Source organism: Hydra vulgaris, chromosome 02 (genome assembly GCF_038396675.1).
Source record: "Hydra vulgaris chromosome 02, alternate assembly HydraT2T_AEP".
In the NCBI taxonomy this organism is placed as follows: Eukaryota; Metazoa; Cnidaria; class Hydrozoa; order Anthoathecata; family Hydridae; genus Hydra; species Hydra vulgaris.
Window position 1 is genome coordinate 36,907,128 of NC_088921.1, and position 21,335 is coordinate 36,928,462.

The following is a 21,335-nucleotide window of genomic DNA, read 5'->3' on the forward strand; positions in this document are numbered from 1 at the left end:
ATATATATATATATATATATATATATATATATATATATATATATATATATATATATATATATATATAAATAATTTATGTTAGTATATATATATATACATATACATATACATATATTATGCATTTTACTGTTAATAATGTATTTTAGATAAATAGAAGTACTATTGGATGAACCGCTACTATGTATCCAGGCAAATGTTGAGCCAGAGCCAATATTTTAAATGTGACTGAGAAAATCTGTGAGCTCTGGTATTTGAATCTTGTTATGGATAAATATTATGGTTTTACAACTTAAATAAGATTAATTGAAGTATTCTCTTGATGTTACCTTACAGTTTAATTTAGCGTATTATTGTTTCTTATATAATCCCAAGTTACTTTTAAAATGATTATAAAATTCTTTATATTAAATTTAGATGGAAAAATTTTTATAATTTTTGCAAAAGTAAAGCTGTAAACAATATCAATGAAAGTGAAAAGCAATTCATGTTGGCTACAATTCATGTTGACTACAATTCATGTTGACTACAATTCATGTTGACTACAATTCATGTTGACTACAATTCATGTTGAATTCTTCTCTCTATGACAGTTAGAGTATATCAAAGTAACTCTAAATCAAAGAAAGTAAATTGAATCTCCTCCAAACTATTACAACTCTCAAATGTATTACAGGTCTTAAAAACAAAACTAAAAAATAAGATTATACTTTACGCTAGAACCTTACTGGTGTAGAATCAAGCATTAATATTAAAATGATTGAATTGCAGGATACTATAGATACTTTATATAAATGTAAAACAAGAGCTTTTTGACGGTGATCATATAATTGCTAGAGATAAATTGTAGATATAGCTTCAGAGGATGACAACAATCTCTAAGAATTATTGGCACCTGGTCAACTTAAAGAAATTAATTTTCATCTGGCGTTTAATCTAAAGTGTGCAAACAGTATTTTTAGAATTTCAAGCCACTCAGGCAAATCTGCTTGTCTGTACTGTGAAGGTGAATGCTCCTTCAAAATAGGAACTAAAAAATTAGGTTCTACTTTACGTAAGAACCTTACTAGTGTAGAATCTAGCATTAATATTTAAATGCTATAAACGTTAGGCTCCATAAACTTATCAGTTTGGTTTGGAGCTGGGTATAGGTATTTCTGTTAAAATTGAAAACTTCAAAAGTTCATTTTTAGTCTCCAACTGCATTCAAAAGATATTTTTGACAAAAAAAGTAACTTAAAAGTTTTGTAAAAAATACATACTTTAGTTTGTTACATTCTTGCCTTATTAGAACACAATAGTATTAATTTAGGAAACTATTCAGATTAATGTGGTAAAGCTGTTAATAATGAATTAAAAAATGAACTATAAAAAAATTAGTAGGGCTATAGTGGATTTTAATTTAAACAAACAACATAATTATCATTTGTGTTGTAAATGTATTTATTATATGTGTTTTTTGTATATAAAATTAATATGTTAATATCTTATTTTGACAACCAAAATGATGAAGATGAAAGATTAAAATTCATTTTATTTTTATTTCTTACATATATTTAATAACTTCAATGTTTAGTAAGCAATATTTTAATATAGTTCCATATTTAGTTTTAAACAAAAATCAGAATAGCGCTTAGCATGAGTTGTATTGAATTTTAGAAATATTAGGAGTTGTTACTTGTTTTCTTCAGTTTAGCATTTATTTATTGATAGTCAAAATAGATGCATAGTTGCATATGAAACATATATACATGAGAAAAAAATAGTTAATTTATAAAGTGTCAAATGTAAATGGGTCTTTTTAGCAACAGTTGTGAAAGTTACAAAGAAAAATGTTTCCTTTTTTCTATTATTTTTCGCAAATACTAATAAATAAGTGACGTATATGGCAATAAAAAAATAACTATAAAAAGTGATTATTTAAGCTTTTATATTGTAAAGAAAATTTTATTATATGTTAACTAAATGAAATATAAAAAATTGTAGAATCAAATTATGGCTGCCTTAGCCATAAGTTAACTATAGAGACAAGAAACATAAGAAATACTTGTTTAACTGAGTTCATTGGTACTCGAAAAGAGTTTTATTCAAACATCCAACATATAAAGATATTTTGATGTGGAGTTTTATTAAAAAAACAACTTCATTAAAACTGCAGGTTTTTTTTATAAAAGATTTAAACAACAGATAGCGAGCTTTGCGTTAATATCCAGCATCTAAAAGCAAATGCTAGTTTGCTACAACTATTATTAATTCTGACTATTGTGAACAAAATTATAAAAACTTGGAACGTTTCCCCATATAATTCCCTATTAAACTTAACCCCCCATCTTTGTTTGAAATCAAAGCTGTTTAATAATGGATAGGTTTGGATGAAAAAATTTAGTGATTTATTCGATGTTACAATGGGAGCATTTGATTATGCAAAGATTGATGAACTTGTAGTAGCAGGGTCGCCGAGAGCTGTCACGCCGCTTGGGACAGCAACCCTGATTGGCGCCCTTATTTATCAAAATTTTCCTATATTATAGATATAGGACTTTTTTTTGTTTTCTTGTTTAGGTACCTTCTTTTCATTTGGCGCCTCTTGGATACCTGCCGCCCGGGACAAACTGTCTATTTTGCACCCCCTATCGGCAGCCCTGTGTAGGAGTATTTTTTTTTCCAAATATCACATTTTATAACAAATTTGACTTTGGGGTCTTCCATAAAGTACGTAGGTACGTATAGTATGGTAGAATTAGTTGAAAACACCCCTCAAACCTGGAAAAAAATCATATAAAGTTAGGCTTTTGCGTTCGATTAGTAGGATGGACAGCAATGACCAAAAAAAAAAGCACGTGTTTTTGAGAACAGTAAGTTCCATTTTAGGTCTATTTTTCAAATACAAATTTGGGCAAAATGACTAAATTTTTTTATATCGCTTAAGTTATTAGTTGTATATCATTTGAAAAATAATTTATTCCCGAGTAAAAACGTATAATGTTAGTTTACGCAAAGTCAATGTCTGCCAGCTCCCGGTAAATATGTATAATTTTAGCCGCAAATCATTATGGGATGTCTTTGCGAGATCAAATAATCCTAACTGTACACAACTCTTAGTGAAATATAAAAACTTTTGCATTAATCTTACTAGAGGGCTTCCCATTAAAAAAAAACTTTTCTTTTATGAATTAAAATAATTTTATAACCAATGACATATATTTAATTTTTTTTTTGTTTTTTACTTCACCTCCCCAAGGCCGATAAGGCCACTACAGATGAGGAGGCTACTTGTGGTTATAACCCTCACTCAACTCTATAATTCCAAACACGAACCTTGACGAACAAGGCCGCTGCGCGGAGAAACAAGTTGCGAGAACTAGATGCGTAAATTAAGTTAAAATGTATAACCATTTTTTTGCCTCCGCCATCTTGCGGTACGGCAAAAATCTTAAATTCTGAAAGCCTTACATAGCTCATTTAAACTGAGCTTGAGTTTTCAAAAAGGTTTTAGCTGTTAAATTTTTAAGAGCAACTACTTCTTTTTGGAAAATTGTAGAGTTATGGTTATTTCGTGCTGTGCATATGGATGCACAAATCGCCAAAAACAAAAACAAGGTTTATGTTTTTTACATATAATTGTTGTTTATTTAAAGTTATGCTTATTTTTTATTTTTCAAAGTTTCATTAAACAAGTGTATCAATCCGTACATAAACCGACTGATTTAGAAGTAGTCGTATCATTTTTATGAGGACTCACATGTTGATCATTTTTATGAGGACTTACATGTTCAATTGATAAAAAAAAATTGCTGCTAGACTTTTAACCATTAGACTCAAAACGTCAAAAATATTTCCTCGAACTTATTCAAGGAATAAAAGCAGGTCTTCGACTTGGTTAAAAAGCGCCTTTTTGTTAAAAGGTTTTAAAAATTTACAGGTTTTGATTCATGCTTACTTTTAATTGAATATTTTAAAATCTACCTTTTATTACTATACTAATACTTCTACTGTATTATTTTAGATTTCCTTAAAATATGATTTTAATTTTGTAAATTTTAATGATTTGAAATTTGCTTTATTAATTATAGGTGCCTCAAGAACCTTAAACATTTAACGGATCCCCAATAGCCATATTTTAAATATCATGTCTGGTCTCAAATAAAATAAAATTGTACAAAAATTTGAAATAATTAGTCTTTTTATATATATATATATATATATATATATATATATATATATATATATATATATATATATATATATATATATATATGTATATATATATATACATATATATATATATATATATATATATATATATATATATATATATATATATATATATATATATATATATATATATATATATATATATATATATATGTATGTATATATGTATATATGTATATATGTATATATGTATATATATATATATATATATATATATGTATATATATATATATATATATATATATATATATATTGTAATTGAAAATATAGTAAAAATTATTTTTCTATGGATGCTTAATCAAATCAAGTTAAACTTATCAAAATAATAAAGAATTTATCAAAATTTCATGACTAATTATTATTTATATATTATTTAGATAAATAATTCTTAATGTTTTTATAGTCGGATCTTATGTTTTTGCCGTACCGCAAAATGGCGTATGCTAGCTTCACTAATACGCAAAAAGTTGCGAGTCACACATCTAGTTATAATATTACGTCATTGTTTAAAATGATTTCATAACATTTGCTTATATAACATTTATATATCATCTAACATTCATGTTGACGTAGTTAAAATTTGATGTAAATTTAACCTGTTTTACATGAGTGATTTTAATTATGTTATCGCTGTACTCGGTTTCATTTTAGTTTAAATATTTACCCCTTAATTAGATGCTAAACAAATAGTTAATAATACCGAGAGAAAAAGCAATTATAAATAAGAAATAAAATCAAGCAATGAAAATGCGAGCTAAATTTTTTTCACATGTCTAGTTTCGTGGTACCAAATCTCGATTATAAAACCTTATAAAATAAAATATTCTCATATAATCAAAGTGTCGGATTAAACTTTCTTCTAAATGAAAAGCATGATCCACATGTTCATCTTAAAGAAATGTAAAATTGCAATCGTTTTTTATTATTTTTACACTTTCTTGTATAATATTTTTTTAAGTTAATAAAAGTTTCATTTGCGTTTGCAAAAACAGTTTCCATTTCGTGAAGTAGGTTTTGTAAAAAAGAATCAGTATTAAATAAGTTACTTTTACCGGGTGTCACGCTTGAAAGAACTTGTACACATTTTTGACGTTTTTATTAAATCACCTGCAATTGATTTCAAAACCTGTTTAATTGACTGTGAAACTGAACCAGTTAAAACATTTTGTTGCATAAGGGTGTATTTTCTTTTTTAATTATGCAGCTGACTGATTGAAAATCAATTATTTATTTGCAGAGATTTGATTCTCAAATACTCTGTTGGTAAATGAGTCAGTGGTAACTGCAGCAGAGAAATCTGATTCAGGGAGACTACTGTTAGAGTTAAATTGTTTTATCGGGAGGAATACTAAGACATTTTTATATGCTGATTTAAATTGCATTGTTGTTGGTCTGTCATTCAAGTCTCCTTTGCTTAGTATTAACGCAAAAAATTTTTGATTGAATTGAGCTGTGCAAACATAAAAAAATTCTTCATGGAGCAACTCGTTTGCAAAACAAAGAATATTAGAAATAGTGACGTCCCAATGACTGGATATACTTTTAGAAAAATGCCATCCCTTAATCCAAACTCTTAAATCTTCAAGCTTTTGTATAAAACTTCTATTTAGAATTAAAGCACAGCGTGTTGATTTATCTGCTTTTAGTTTACGGGAGTTCAAGATGTCAAATAAAATATCCATATTTTTAATAAAAAAAGCTGTTGAAAAAACATTTTCAGGCAACAGCTTTGCAGAAGCATAATCAGTCAAAGCAGTAGCAACATGATCACTAAAAATTGTGTAGCCAATTTTACTTGCATGGCTAATAGTGATCCTGGATCTAAATGACGATCTGTTAACTTTGGCACAATTCGGACAGCATTAACCTTGTTCAAATTATAAAGTTCTTCCAGATGCTTCTGCGGTATTATTTTAACATCACACCCCAGTGGGCATGCGTAGTAGTTCAAAAGTGACATTTTCTAGCCAAAACCCCCAAAACAAAAATTTTATTAACTTTTTTTATTGGAAACTGTTTATTACATTGAAAAACACAATCTGCGGTAAAAATAACGTTTGTTTTGAAAAAACTTTAAATCTTATTACATAATTGCGCAAATTATTTAAAAACTCCAATTTTTTCCAATTATAAAAAATTCCGTCAAATCACTCAACAGGTTAATATCAAGGATATCATTATTATTATTATTATTATTATTATTATTATTTATTCAACCAAAAATTGAAAAATGACAAGTTTTTTATAATTTAACAAACTTAGGTTAGGTGACTCATATTGTTAAAAACTAGTCATTGGAGTGACACCTAAATAAAATAAACAAACAAACAAAAAAAATTAACTGCAATAATAAAAAATAAAAGCATGCGTAAATTAAATTAATTTAAAAAGATAAAAAAAATAATAATGATAAAAAATACGACAAAAAATAATAAATTATAAGACAAAAAAATATGAAAACACTCAATAACAATTGCAAACAAAAATGAAAATAATAACAAAATTTACACAAACGAAGAAAGGCAAAACGCAAAAACTTATGTTATTTTTGGCGACAAAAGAAAGGTGTAGAAAATGTGGTAAAGAAGAAAAACAGAACAAAAATAAAAATAATTAGCTACAAACGCACAAGTAATTATTATTTTAAACTATATTTTAAGTAAAGTATTCTGTTGTTGGCTCATGCAATGGTTCAATGATACTAGAAGGTAGACTTTTTTTGTTATGCATATTCTTTCTAAATGTGCAAAGTAAAGGATTAGATACACCTAAAAGACGGTGAAAAAGGTCTAAATTGTTTTTTTTTCAATCGCATTTTCTTTTTTCACGAAAGATCTTAAAAACCTTAATGGTAGCCTCTTGAACCTCATCAGAAAACATACCTAATGAAAGAGTAAATAATTCAATTACTTCATAGTCATGAATCAAAATATTATGAAGTGTTTGGGTCATAGGATACCAAGGGTACAAGTTTACATATAGCTTAGCAGTTCCCCAACAGATTGTTTTAAATTTTGATGAGCTAATGTCATAATCACATGACATTGTGGTCAGAATAATATGAAACCTTTTCATAAGATTTGCACCTATGTTCATTATATTAGCTGAGACATCGTATTGCTGAAAAATTGCTTAGCTGTGTTATCATCGTTCGATGTACCTGCCCCACCGACTCTTCGTTGGTCTACAACAAGACCCAGCCTTTTTTGAAATTCAACTTGAACTTGAACCTTTCTCAGTTTAACAATACTTTTTTCTTCTTCAGTCCTAGCCTGCCACTTCATAATTGACGTCTTGTAAGAGATATGGAGCATTCATTCTAAAAACCTTATCCAAGCATGCAAAGATGAAACACCATGTCTGATATTATCTTCTAAAGTTTTTTTGAACTATTAAAGATAGATTGTTCATTTCGTTTGGAGATGCACCACACATAGAACAGCATTGGTAAGAGTTGGTAACTGTGAATTAGTCTACTACAATTTTTAGGCACAGGGGAATTTAACACAACACTATAAGCTGAACATAATCTTGATGGAGTATGAAAAAAAAGATCTTGTAATGGTAGCTCTGCAGAATAGTACTGACCTGAATGTTTTTAGGGTAGCATTTATTTACTGCCTCTTTTACTATATTACGATATGATGGGTATGCAGAGTTAAATTGAAGAGCATTATTTTTTAAATGCTGATAATGCATATTATTTTGACAATTTTTTCTTCTATAAATCTTTTTTCAAACTTTAACTCGCTGCATATAGAAGCTCATACGATCTTTCGTTTGCACAGACGTATCTTCAAACAAAACTGAAGGATGTTCACCTGAAATTATAACAATAATATAACGATAATTTAATTATCATAATAGAAACAAGTTGTATAAATTATAATAAATTTTATTCGTAGTTGAAGTAAACATGCTACAGGTTTTTGTTTTAAGTATTTGTTTTTTCCAGTCAAATATAATTTCATCTAACCAAATTTTGTTTCTTTTTTTAAATACTGCACTCGTTCTATTTGATTTTTTCCACTTTTATTTGGCTTTTATTTAATTTCAAAATAATTGACAAACTATTATTAGATTCTTCAAAGTTGCTTTCGGAAACAAAACTTAAAATTTTCGCATGTATGTCATCATTTTGCAGAAAATTATTTCCCATTATATAATTCATAAGACATCTTTTATCCATTTTCAAATGACCGTCTATCAATTCAATACTTTTTAGTTATTTTGTTATGAAGTAAATTAAATATTTTAATAAAAATTTTTATTAAATATATAATTTTATTTTAAATAGTTAAATAAATTAAATTAAATATTAAAATATTAAAAGGTAAATATTTTGTATTAAGTTAGTTAATGCTTTTTATGGTTTTTTTACGAGTCGTAACTAAGTCTTTCCTTTATTTCTTACTGGTTGTTGTCGTGTTTTTTATCGAATATAATTTTATTGTTTTTGGAAATTTTAAAATAAACAACAAATAAATAATATTGGTAATGTCTCAAACTTGTACAAGGTACAAGTTTATAATTTCGTATTTTATTTAGTTTTTATTACTTTAAAATTATAGCATATAAAATGACAAATTATGGTTTCAACGCGATCTAAATTTTTATTGAGCGAATACTATGCAGTAACTAGAAATCAAAAAAATCAAAAATGTTTTTTTTAAAACTCAAGTCTATAAAAAAACAATTATTATAAAGACAAGCTGAATTATTAAAAAGACAAGTTTTTTTAATTCCTCTTAAATTTTTTATTAATGATAAATAACGCAACAACAAGAAACGTGGACGTATTTATTTTGAATTTAAAAATGTACTTGTTAGGCAGCTATAGGCATGCAGTTTTTGAACCACGAGATTAATATCATAGTGTTTAATGATATATAACTTTTAGATTTTATATAACTTTTAGCGGTTGATACAGGTTGATCCGTTGGTTTTAAAAGATATGTTTGAAGGTTTTTTATTTTTTTACTCAAAATGAAAGATGTTTTCTTTGTTAAAAATATTTATATAAAGTGCAAACAAAACAATTTTTTTATTTTATTTAAATATTAACATAGTAATATATAAGTTATTTATATGGTAAAATATAAACTTAAAGTTCTTTAAAATAAATAAAAGTTTTAAAAAAAGAAAATTTTTTCACTTTTTTTTTTTTGATGGAAGGTTTTTAAAGCGATATTTATATAACAAATTTGATATTTTATCGCAAAAATATTTTCTAATAAAATATAATTTCTGGTTTAATAATATGTTGAGCGATTCTTGCCATTTTTTAAATTTCAAAATTTCAAAATTTTTTTGTATGGTTTTGCCACACTTTGACACTGTGCATCAGATAAAAAATCATGTTTTATTAAATTTTTTCCAACATTTTTTATAAAATGTGGTAGATCAAATATTATATAAACTTTTGTTTCTGTAGTTTATAGAATTTATGTAAACGTTGTAACTCATAAGAGTTGAAACTGAAATTATGTAGAATTTCAGTCTAAAACAGCTAAAAAGTTTAACAAAGTTAAAAACAATATACAAGATCTGAGATTTGAGGCTAAAATTTAAAGTATTTATCAATGTGGTTCTTAAATTGATTTACGTTTTTTGACTCAATGATTTCTTGTGTTAGTACATCCCAATCATTTACAATTCTATTAGTGAAAATTTTTTGTCTGATTATGTTAAACTTGTAGTTGTTTTGTGTTTTTATTGACTCCTTATGCGTTTTTAATTTATGACCTCTTGCTCGACCGTAAGTATTATGCATTTTTAATTTATGACCTCTTGCTCGACCTTAAGTATTATGCGTTTTTAATTTATGACCTCTTGCTCGACCGTAAGTATTATGCGTTTTTAATTTATGACCTCTTGCTCAACCGTAAGTATTATGCATTTTTAATTAATGACTTCTTGCTCGACCATAAGTATTAAAATATTCAATTCGGTTATAGTTGGATGTTTTACTTTTTTGACTTAAAAAATGAGAACTCTAAAATTACTTGAGCTTTGATCACAAATAAGACATCTTACAGCTAAACCTGGTTGAACACAGTAATTTTACTGTAAAAATAGCAATTGGTTGTTTCCATTTTGTTGATTACACCCGAACCATCAATACAAGTACCTGGTTTACTGGTTTGCCATTAGGTTGAATTCCAATGATCATGTCATTGTTTTTGTCATAGTCAATATGTTGCTTTAAAGACATTTCATCAAAAGCAAGGCTGCAGTTTTGTTCCAATTTTTTCATGGTATCTACTCGCGTTTTTAGTAAAGCCATAACCTTATTGGAAAACCCAGATTCTAGAGTTCCAAAAGATTTTTCAAGAAACATTAAAGTAGTGCTTCTAGCATGTGATGAAAAAACTCTTCTAAACATTTTGAAAACTTGTGTAGTGCGATACATGATTCTCAAAGCTAAAATTTTATCTTTAACAGTCCAGCGTTTTCCTTGTTTGACACAATTATTCATGTATAATTGACTTTGAAAAAATTGAAGTTGGGTGTTTGTTAAACATTTTTTAGACAAATTAATAATATGTTCTATTGAACCATCTCATTTTTTTTAATAACTCATGCTTTATCTTCAAGTTTTTGAGTTTTTTTTTAAGTCGAGAAATCTTAACTTGAGATGATAAGAACTTATTTTTAAAAGCAGTTTTGGCAGTTACATTATTTGTACTAATATTTCCAACATTATTTATTTCATTTAATTCGACTTTATCATTGATTTATTTTTTCTTTTTTTTTTTTTTGTATTTTATCTTGTAAATAAAGTCTGTTTATAGACTGTTTTCTCTTTAAATTTAACGCAGAAGGTTGATTTGGAAAGTTAAAAATTGTTGTTACAGCAGTAACAAGTGCTCTTTTACTACCATTATTGGCAAGATAGTATTGGGAAGAATCAAAATGTTTACTAAAAATAGTATAATTAAGATTAAATTCTCCACATGATTTTGTATCGAGATCTTGAAGACGACAATTACAAATTTAGTGGAATTATTTATATCATATTATGTATTAAAATTTTTTTTTTCATAAAATTTAAAGTCAAGTTGAAAATAGTGCAAAAAATATTTCATCAACTATTTTCTCTGGTTATTTTTAAAAAAAATTAGTGATAAATATAGAATAATAATTTTTTTAGGATGGCAGTAGTAATTTTGTTTATCTTTATGACTTTTTAAAATAAAATTATGTACAGTTTGAATGAATAGTTTTTGTTCTTCTGCGACACTTAAATAAGTTGCATTGAAAAAACGACATTATAATGAATATATTTATTAGCAATTCAACAATATAGCATTAGGACTAGCAATTCAACAAAATCTTGACAACATCAGTTTTACAGAAGCTAAGATCAAGACAAAGAATAAACTTTTATCAATTTTATCTTTGACAAAGTGCACAATAAAAACTCAATTTTATCAAATCAACAAAATTATTTACAAGATTAGCAGCAATTGCACAGAAAGATGATAATGAAGGTACTTTGTTTATGAGCTCAACCCATTTCCACAAGCTTTGTTTAAAAATAATCTTATGCGGAGACCTGATAAAGCCTCACTAAGAAAACTACTTCTAACAGAGAAAAAGGTTTGTTCAATAGAAAAAATGGTAAATTGCATCTATGTTCTTGATGAAGGTGCTTTATTGCATCGAGCGCACTGGGTTAAGGGAACAAAGTTTAGCAACATATTGTATGCATATGCAACCTATGTTCGGAACAACTATGGCAAATGCATAAGTGTATTTGATGTATATATGTCCACAGTAACAACAAAATCGAGTGAACACATTAGAAGAACAACAGCTACAACAGCTAGTGGATCTTCAAATAATATTATCATCAAAGAAGATAACGAAGGTTTGTACTCCAAAAAATGTTTTTTGAGTAATGCGCACAATAAGGAGCAATTAATATCGTTCCTAGCAGCAAACATCACTAAGGATGGCCATACGGTTCATGTATGTGAGGGGGGGGGGTGCTGACACAAAAACTTTTTCTGAGCCTCTCGAGGTTGCAAAAAACTTTCCAACAGTAGTTGTGGCTGATGATACAGATGTGACTGTAATGCTTTTTTACTACTGGAAGTTATGCGATTTTTTTTTTCAGGAACACGGTGAGAAATGTTGTAGCATTACAAAAAGTCAAATAGAAGTTGCGAACGTCAAGGATCATTTGCTTTTTGTTCATGCGTGGAGTGGATGTGACTCCACTTCAGCAATATTTGGCAAAGTAGAAGCAATGTTTCTTAACTCCGTCAAAAAGTCAGAAAGTATGAGGCAGATATCCGAAACATTCATAGACTACTGGGTAACAGACAAAAAAATTGCAGAATCCTCTGTCAATGCTTTCAAAGAATTATATAATGGACATCAAAAGACTTCATTAGCCAATTTAAGGTTTATTCTTTTTTAAACCTAAAACTATAAGTAAATATAAAAACATAAAATGATTAGCTGAGCTTAATAAAAATTTTTCAAATAGTCAAACTGTATTTGTTTTGTCGGATTGTCTTTATATTTAAACAAATTTTTTTTAAACGTTAGGTGTTCTAAATATCTCGAAGCAGTGTGCAAAAGTATTGTCGTCCCTAAAAAGCTACCACCAACGGAACAGGCTGCTCATTTTTATGGTTACAGAGATCATTTGCAAATAATTGAATGGAAAATGCTAAACGAAGGATTAAACTTAAAACCTACGGAATTGCGGATGGAAATCAATCAATAGACACCTTGATCCAATTCCAACTGCAAAGAAATAGCTCCAACAAATTTGCTCAAGGTCATCCGATGCAACTGCAGATCTAGTTCATAAAATCAATGCCAAACAAAAGCATGCATTTGTAGGAAAAACGGCATGAAGTGTATGCCAGCATGTGAAGATTGCCATGGGATGAAATGCAACAATAAAACAAACAGAAAATTTTAAAGAATTAAAATTATATTTACGCGTTAATTAATTTATATAGGAAGAGAAATCAATGATATTGATCAATAGACATTGAGGAGGAACATGAAAGCAATGACTACGGTGATAAAAAAGAAAACTTTAAAAATATTTTAAATGACATGTTTTAAATATCAAAATACTTAATAATCCTAATAACTTAAATGTTTTTTTTGTAAAAAATCTTTAATAAAAGGTATATTTTCAGTTTCAAATTACGACGATTAGGGTCCATTTTTAAATTGGCTTTTTTCATGGCAAAGTTGCACAAAAGTCTTTAAAAAGTTTAAAAAAATAGGTCCGCTAATAAAATTTGGGGCCATAAAATGTAAAGGGCCAAGGCTATACCCCTGCCCCACACCTAGTCCCTCCTTGATCCAGCGCTAATATTTTTATGTTACAAATTACACAACATTTTACTTAGCATTAGATTATATTTCTAACGATATATCATTCTTACTATTTCCAACAAAAAAAATTTCGAAAATTATGACGCCATAATTCTCTTTGAGCAGCTATAACTTACGAACCATACATTTTTAAAACTTTGCTAAGTAAACATTTTACTTTGCATTAAATTATCTTTTAAATGGTATATATAACTAATAATTTTGGCAATAAAAATTAGTCAGTTTGCGTAAATTTTTTATTTAAAAAATTGGCAAGTTGTAAGTGCAATCTCTCTGACCACTCTAAGTAAGATCAACAGCAAATGAAAAACCATACATGCAAAATAACCAAATACAATCAAAAAATAAAAGAAATAGTTTTTAAACTTGATTTGCAAAGTATTCTCAATAAACCACAAATTGCATACAATTTTCAACAAAAAAAAGTTGTAAATATATATCTACATCCAAGAATGAAAACAATAATAAATTCGTACACCATTCTAAATGCAAATCACAAGTTTCAATAAAAATAGCTACCGTTGAAAAACACATGCCGTTTATCTAATAGTTACTTGACGAAAAAATGCCATATAACAAGCAACTGTCACTTCAGATGACCCGATAAAACAATAAAAGCATACATTGGCGTAGGTAAAGCTTCCACAATACTGTGATAGGCTAAGTGTTAAAAATACTGCAATATTCCAAAAAATAAAAATTATAAATATAAAACTATCGAAATTCGCTAATGGGTAATGTCAATTATACATATTATGATTGCTCATCAATCTTCTTAGTCTTTCGCAGTATTAAAGATGTCTTAAGCTGGAAGTCCATTTTGTTTCTTTGCGTTAAATAGATTCAACCAAGGTTTTATCAGTTTTTAAATAAAAAGCCCAAATAGACACTGTATAATTATGGTGTGGTCTAATAAACACTTTAAATAACTTGAGAGTCGTATTTTCATGAATGAATGTGAATGGGATTAATTTATTATACCTTTTTATTCTATTTTCCATTTATTCCAAAATATTATAATTTTAACTTAAGTCTGCTTTGAGGTAGAGAATCAACGCTTTGGCGAAATCGAGATTACATTAATAAACTGCTGAAATGCTATAGAAGATGAAGCAATATTAAAAGTTTCTATTAGATTAGTCACGCATAATTTATGCTTAAGAAAGCCATGTTGCAGAGAGCATTTTATTATCGTTAATGTGTTTAGATACTGTTTTTATTTTATGTGCTCTTTTTGCTTTTAATATTTCAGCTTTTACAGAACGATTAAGAAGATAGCAGTTTAAGTTTATTATTCTTCCATTTAGTTGAGCAGTTGATATACCAAGCGGATTTTTTTTGCTCGGAATAGGTTTTTAATATTTGGAGTAACCCAAGGATCATACTTTTTCTTTATTTTGTTAAACTTGGGGATAAAATATTAGCAAACAGTACAATTGTTAAAAATTAAATTAAACAATAGTTCCGTGGTTTTATGCAGAAATAATTTTTTTTTTTTTAATTTTATATGGTGCCCCAAGAAGTCCTTACGGTCTTATCACAGAGCACTGCGGAAGAGCATTTAATAGGAAGTTCATGTCTCCTTTCTTATCGATGTTGCAAAGCTTGTCCAGGTGGGGTTCGAACCCCGGATCTTTTGTTTCTGAGGCAAGTGCGCTACCACTGCGCCAAGGCTGCTTTCTCTTGATTGATGCAATAAACTTTGATATTGAATCGTAATCATCTTTGCTGTAACAAAACAACTAAGACTCATTTTCGGGAAACGGTTTGAAACAAAAATTCCTTAAGTGATACTAAAGTGGCCCTCAGTATTATTACCTAATGTAGCATTAGGTTAATTACTATTATTACCTCAGTATTATTACCTAATGTAGCAATAGGTTAATTATTATTATTATTACCTTAGTATTATTACCTAATGTAGCATTAGGTTAATTATTATTACCTCAGTATTATTACCTAATGTAGCATTAGGAAACATATTTAAAATAGAACTACTGCTGTAGGTAAATAACAAGTCCAACATGGTTTGAACAACCATATGTTGATGTTTATGAGTTAATACAGTTTGTTTTAACTTTTTAGATATAAATAAATAAAAAGCTCACTATTTGAGGTATTAGTTAAATTATTATCAAAGCTAAAAAAAACAGTCTGAAGAGTTTTTAGTTCCTAACTATATAATAATAGCAAAAATTGTTAATCTTGCTATGTTTATATACATGCATATTATTTTTAAGAATGACAACTTAAATAAAAAAATTTGAAAAACTGGGATTGGTCCCCTAATAACTCTGGGCCCTCCCGCGGCTGCGGAATCGTCTCTACGCTATATATATATATATATATATATATATATATATATATATATATATATATATATACATATATATATATATATATACATATATATACATATATATATATACATATATATATATATATATATATATACATATACATATATGTACATATATATATGTATATATATATATATATATATACATATATATATATATATATATGTATATATATATATACATATACATATATGTACATATATATATGTATATATATATATATATATATATACATATATATATATATATATGTATATATATATAAAAGTATATATATATATGTATATATATGTATATATATATATGTATATATATATGTATATATATATATATATGTATATATATATGTATATATATATATATATATATATATATATGTATATATATGTATATATATATATATATTAAAGCATGACTTTACGACTAAAGATCGAATAGAGAATTTAATTGTTTATTTATTAATGTTAAAAAATTTCACAAGGTTAAAAGGTAATGGAAAAATCATTTTGCCACTCGGTTACTTTATGAGAAAACGATTCAAAATTTGTTTGACAAATTTAAGGAGACAGTCAGTAATGACAATCAAGAAAGACCCTGGATTTTTAAATATTTTTATTACTTTATTCCATCGTTATAAATACTTAAGTATTTACATAATTATTATTAGAGTTTTTGTAATTATTAAATTGTTACATTTTTTTAGTGTAAAATAATTTTTTAGTTTTTAAAACATTTTTAGGTGCACCTTCTTGGCGTAATAGTGAAACAGGTTCATGGTTCATTCAAACCCTCTGCAAAATACTTAAAAAACACTCTAAGAATAAGTCGCTGACAGATATGTTAGTCAAGGTCAACGAAAAGATTTCTAAAAAACAAGAAGAGTTTGAAGATGGCGAGCTTGCAATGCAAGTTTCAAATGTACGTTATTTAAGTTTAAGATGGCCATTATATTTTAAGCCAAACGGAACGTAGATCGACTAATGTTTTAGTACTGTGTGTAAAGTCATAATCAGGTAGAATTATAGCTTACAAATCTTTGTCTAACAAAAAAAGAAACATTGAATTAAATTAGTTTTTTGTTTGTTTGAAGATTTAAAATATTCATTGAATCATTCATTTATCTTTTTAACATTTAAGTTTTTAACTATATATTTGTAATTGTATTTTGTAGTTTTCAATCACACAATTTTTAAAAGTATTTTTAGTATTTAAATATTTTATATAACATAAATTTTTACATTAAGTATTTTAAAATTTTGTTATTAATAAGTGCCAGCCTCAAGTACACGCAACATACTCGCTACACATTCAAATATTTTTTTCAAGAAACATTTTGAAAAAGGTTATATTTAAAATTGATAAAATTTTTGATTTATTTGTTACAATCAATCATATTTTTGTCAGAAGTACATACGAGCATAAAATATCTGCCTAATAGTAATGAATTGAACGGTTTGCTGAGTAAATAACTTTATGGTTCAACCAAATAATTTCGATCGAAAGGGAAATAAGTCAATCCTTGGATATAATTAAGCTTGATGGTTCGTATATTAATAATTCGAAGAAAATTCGCGAAAGTTTGCATTTTAGCTTGTTGCTGAACTTTCAACAGAAAATTTTGTAAAATAATGAGTGCGCGCTCAACATTAAAAATTTGCTTTTTCTGTTTATTTTTTGGACTCAGAAAAATTCATGCTGCGAGACAAAACCTTGGTAATTTCAAAAATAACACACATTACGATTAGAAAGATGTACTGATCTTCAAATTAAGTATAAAACCTTGCGAAAAACAGTTTTTGTGAGGTCTTGCAAATTCTAAGGCCATTTTTAATAATCATAATAGTTTTATATTTTTTTCTAAAAATATTTTAGTTTAGTTTTTTTAATATATGAATTTTGTTAATTTGTGAAAAATGTTGTTAAATAAAGTGTAAACAGCATCCTAGATTTTTTTTCACATTTTTTTGTTGTCGTATCGTTCATAACTGTAAATTTTCATATTGTCTATATTATTTTCTTATCATTAAAAATAATCAGTAGTAATAAATTTAGTTTTAATATCCTAAAATTAGTAATTACTATTATAAAATTTAACAAATTCCTAATTTTCCAATTCAGAATCTTTTTTAATTTACATTTTATATACCCTTGATACAATGTAACATGTTTTATCAAAAAAAAAAAGATTAGTCGAGTGTTATAAGGTAGCCGTAAGTATGTGATGATATAGAAATATATACAGGTTATATTTTACATAATTGAGAAATAATTAAGTTTTTAATTAACTAGGGTAAAACACCCAGTGTTCGCCATTTTTTTGAACTTATTTTAAAATAAATAATTATTTTTCGCTTTTATTTTCATAAATTATAAATTTTTTAGTCTTAGCCTATAGATCGAAAGTTGGACTTTACGATGCTCATAGAATAAATGACCTCCGATAATAAATACAGGAGCAATAGCCTCCGAAAGAGCCAAATGGCGACCACAAGCAAGAAACATATGTTCGCCATCTGGGAATTTTTACTTTTACAAGTGTTAGCCACAAATAATTTTTTTAAAAAAATGTCTAAATTATTGTTAAAGAATCAAAGTTTTATATGCACTTTTTTTTCACTTTAGTTACAAATTAAACTAGAAATCTCCGGTCATATCATTGCGTGGAATCTAAAAAAGTGACCAAGTGGTTAGTGACCAAGGGGCAAAGACTAGGTCGCATGGCGAACACTGGGAATTTTATCATGTCTAATCCTAAACTTACGGAAAAAGAATTATTAGACGCAGTCTCTTTGTTAAAGCCCAATAAAAGCGTAGGTTTCGATGCCATAAGTAGAAATGTCGTTTTCAAATCAATAAAAAGCATCACAATTCCATTATTACATATTTTAATTTATCTTTAAAACATGGTGCTTTTCCAGAAAACCAAAAATCGCAAAAATCATTCAGATTTTAAAATCAGGCAATCCTTCTGAAGTTGCAAATTATCGTCCAATCTCAATTCTTACTTGCTTTTTTAAAATATTAGAGCGAGTTTTCTATAATAGGCTTTATTCTTTTTTAAATGTAAATAATATTCTTTACCATAAACAATTTTGATTTAAATCTGACCATTTCACCGATCGTGCAATCATTCACCTTGTTCAGAACATATTTAAATCGTTTGATGAAGGCAAGTATACCCTTGGTCTTTTTATCGATTTAAGTAAAGCTTTCGATACTAAAAATTTGAAACTAAAAATTATGGTATAAAAAATACTAAATTGTCCTGGTTCGAGAGTTATTTGACTAATAGAAAGCAGTAGAATAAAACCGGGTCAAACCGCACACTTGTCAATAAAAATTAAATGACTTTTTTTTATTTTTTTATTAAATAGGTAATAAAAAATTCCATAAGATAATGTGAATATATGTTAAAAAAATAATAGTAACATTATCGATAATATTAAATGTAAAGAAAAAAAAATTGTGGTTTTAGGCGACATGATAAAACCGCACATTTGAAAAAACATTGAATTATTTAAATTTTAACTTTTTTTTGTTATTTTATTTAACACAACTTATATTTAAGAAACTATATTAAAGTTTTTAAATTTTTTGCAACAAAAAAATTTAGTTCCAACTACATATTTCTTTGGTAAACATGTTTCTTCGCACAACCGTTCCCGACTTACCGAATTCTCGCATTTTTTGGGTAATACATTTTCCGCCAAATTTTGACATGTTGCACAGCTTCAATTTCTTAACATGCGATTGATTTCTGGCTTGAAAACTGCTTCAGCTCTATCTCGATACAGTTTTTGCAAAACTTAACATATGCTTGATATCTATTAAAACTTGAAGCAGGTGTAGTTGAGAAAGATGGTAATCGGTGTGTAGTTGGAGTAGGTGCTACGGCGGCTGTTAAAGATGATAAAACTGTGTCTGAGCAAGATGGTGTAGGTGCTGCGGAACCTGCTAAAGTTGATGAAGGTAAATTAAGCATTTGTGTGATTGCTTATGACTTATGATTTATGTTGTTTTTATTAAGTGGAAATGAGCCAGTGTACTGGAAACCAGCAATTGCGTGCAAGCGAGTAAAACATTTACCACTCTAGTACAGCAGTTTGTGCAACGGTGAAAAATTTTGTTTATCTAAAATCTTACATTTTGAGTCTTTGCAATACTTTGTAAGAATTTCTTTCCATGCTTGTTTGACATGAAAATAGACACCTCTATCTAATGGTTGTAGAATATGTGAAGAATACTCTTGTAGACAAATCAATAATATTGATTTGTGTGGTCATCTAATACTAAAATGTAATTACCACCAATTTGCTCAGTTTTGGGTATAAATACTTCTTTCAGCCATTCAAAAAACGTATCGTGCTCCATCCAACCTGATTTTGAAATTGAATATTTGGTGCCAACTGGACCATCTCTTGCTCAGTCATGACGAAAGTTTCTTTTGGCTTTGTATATCACAAATGGTGGCGATTGTTTACAGTATAATGAATTTTTTCTTTGTTACCAGTAAGTTTAAATCCACGTCTTATCCCTTTTCGACACACTAAAGTTTTTTTGCCTTGATCCCCCGTAAAACCTGTTTCATCACAATTCCAAATATGCGACCCAGAAGTTATACCAGTGTGTTGATATTGCTTGGCGACTCATTGAAAATAACGATTAATTATTTCTGGCGTACAAGAAGCGGCTCATTTAGATGCTAAGTTATCCGTTTTTCTTGTTAAAATTTCTTTTGACCATCTCTTCATGAAGGCAAAAAACCAGTCTTTATTTGGCTTGCCATTTTTAAATAAGTGCAATTGATCTTCGCGTTTAAGATAGCCAAATACAAATTCCAAGATTTCATTTTGAATTAAACCATTACCCTAGTCACCAATTGCAAGTAAACAATTGCTTCCAAATTTAATAAATAGTTTATAGTAGGACCAAACCTAGCTGAAAAAATTCCAAACCCTAAAAAATTAATAAAGGCAACATATGACCCTCTAAACTTGTATCTAAACTTTTTTGGTTTGTCGTTTGAAGAGTTTGAAAGTGCTTTTGAATTGTTAAAGTCAAATAAAGCAGTTGGTCCAGATGATGTCAATGGGAATGTTATTATAAACAGTTTTGACGTTTTAAAAGACATACTTTTCCAAATTTTTAAATGATCTATTAATTAGGGAATTTTCTCATATCCTAAATGTATATAAACTAAACACCTCTATCATGTTCTTATTTTCATGTTCAAACTTAATAAAAATATATTAATAACCTTTATTTTTTTCAATTTTTGAAAAATTAAATCACATATACCCTCCTAGATTTTCAAAATACAACTACATTCAATTCAAAACTTTAATATTTTAGCTTGTTATATATTATATAGCAACTTCTGGCCTACCTAATGTC

General features: G+C 27.4%; 1 protein-coding gene across 2 annotated transcripts in view; it reads left to right on the top strand.

Annotated features, from left to right (window-relative positions):
* The window catches only part of LOC100207763 (caspase-8), a 52,887-nt gene extending 34,878 nt beyond the window's left edge, over positions 1-18,009 (top strand). The window contains exon 9 of one of the 2 annotated variants that reach the window (XR_010636682.1): positions 147-1,532. Coding sequence is in view for 1 of the 2 variants with exons in the window: in XM_065790773.1 (XP_065646845.1) it covers positions 16,681-16,913 (233 nt within the window). In the remaining variant the exon portion in view is untranslated. Of the gene's footprint in view, positions 1-146; positions 1,533-16,680 lie in introns of those variants that run through there. The other variant, XM_065790773.1, reaches the window with a different exon arrangement.
* The last annotated feature ends 3,326 nt before the right edge of the window (positions 18,010-21,335 follow it).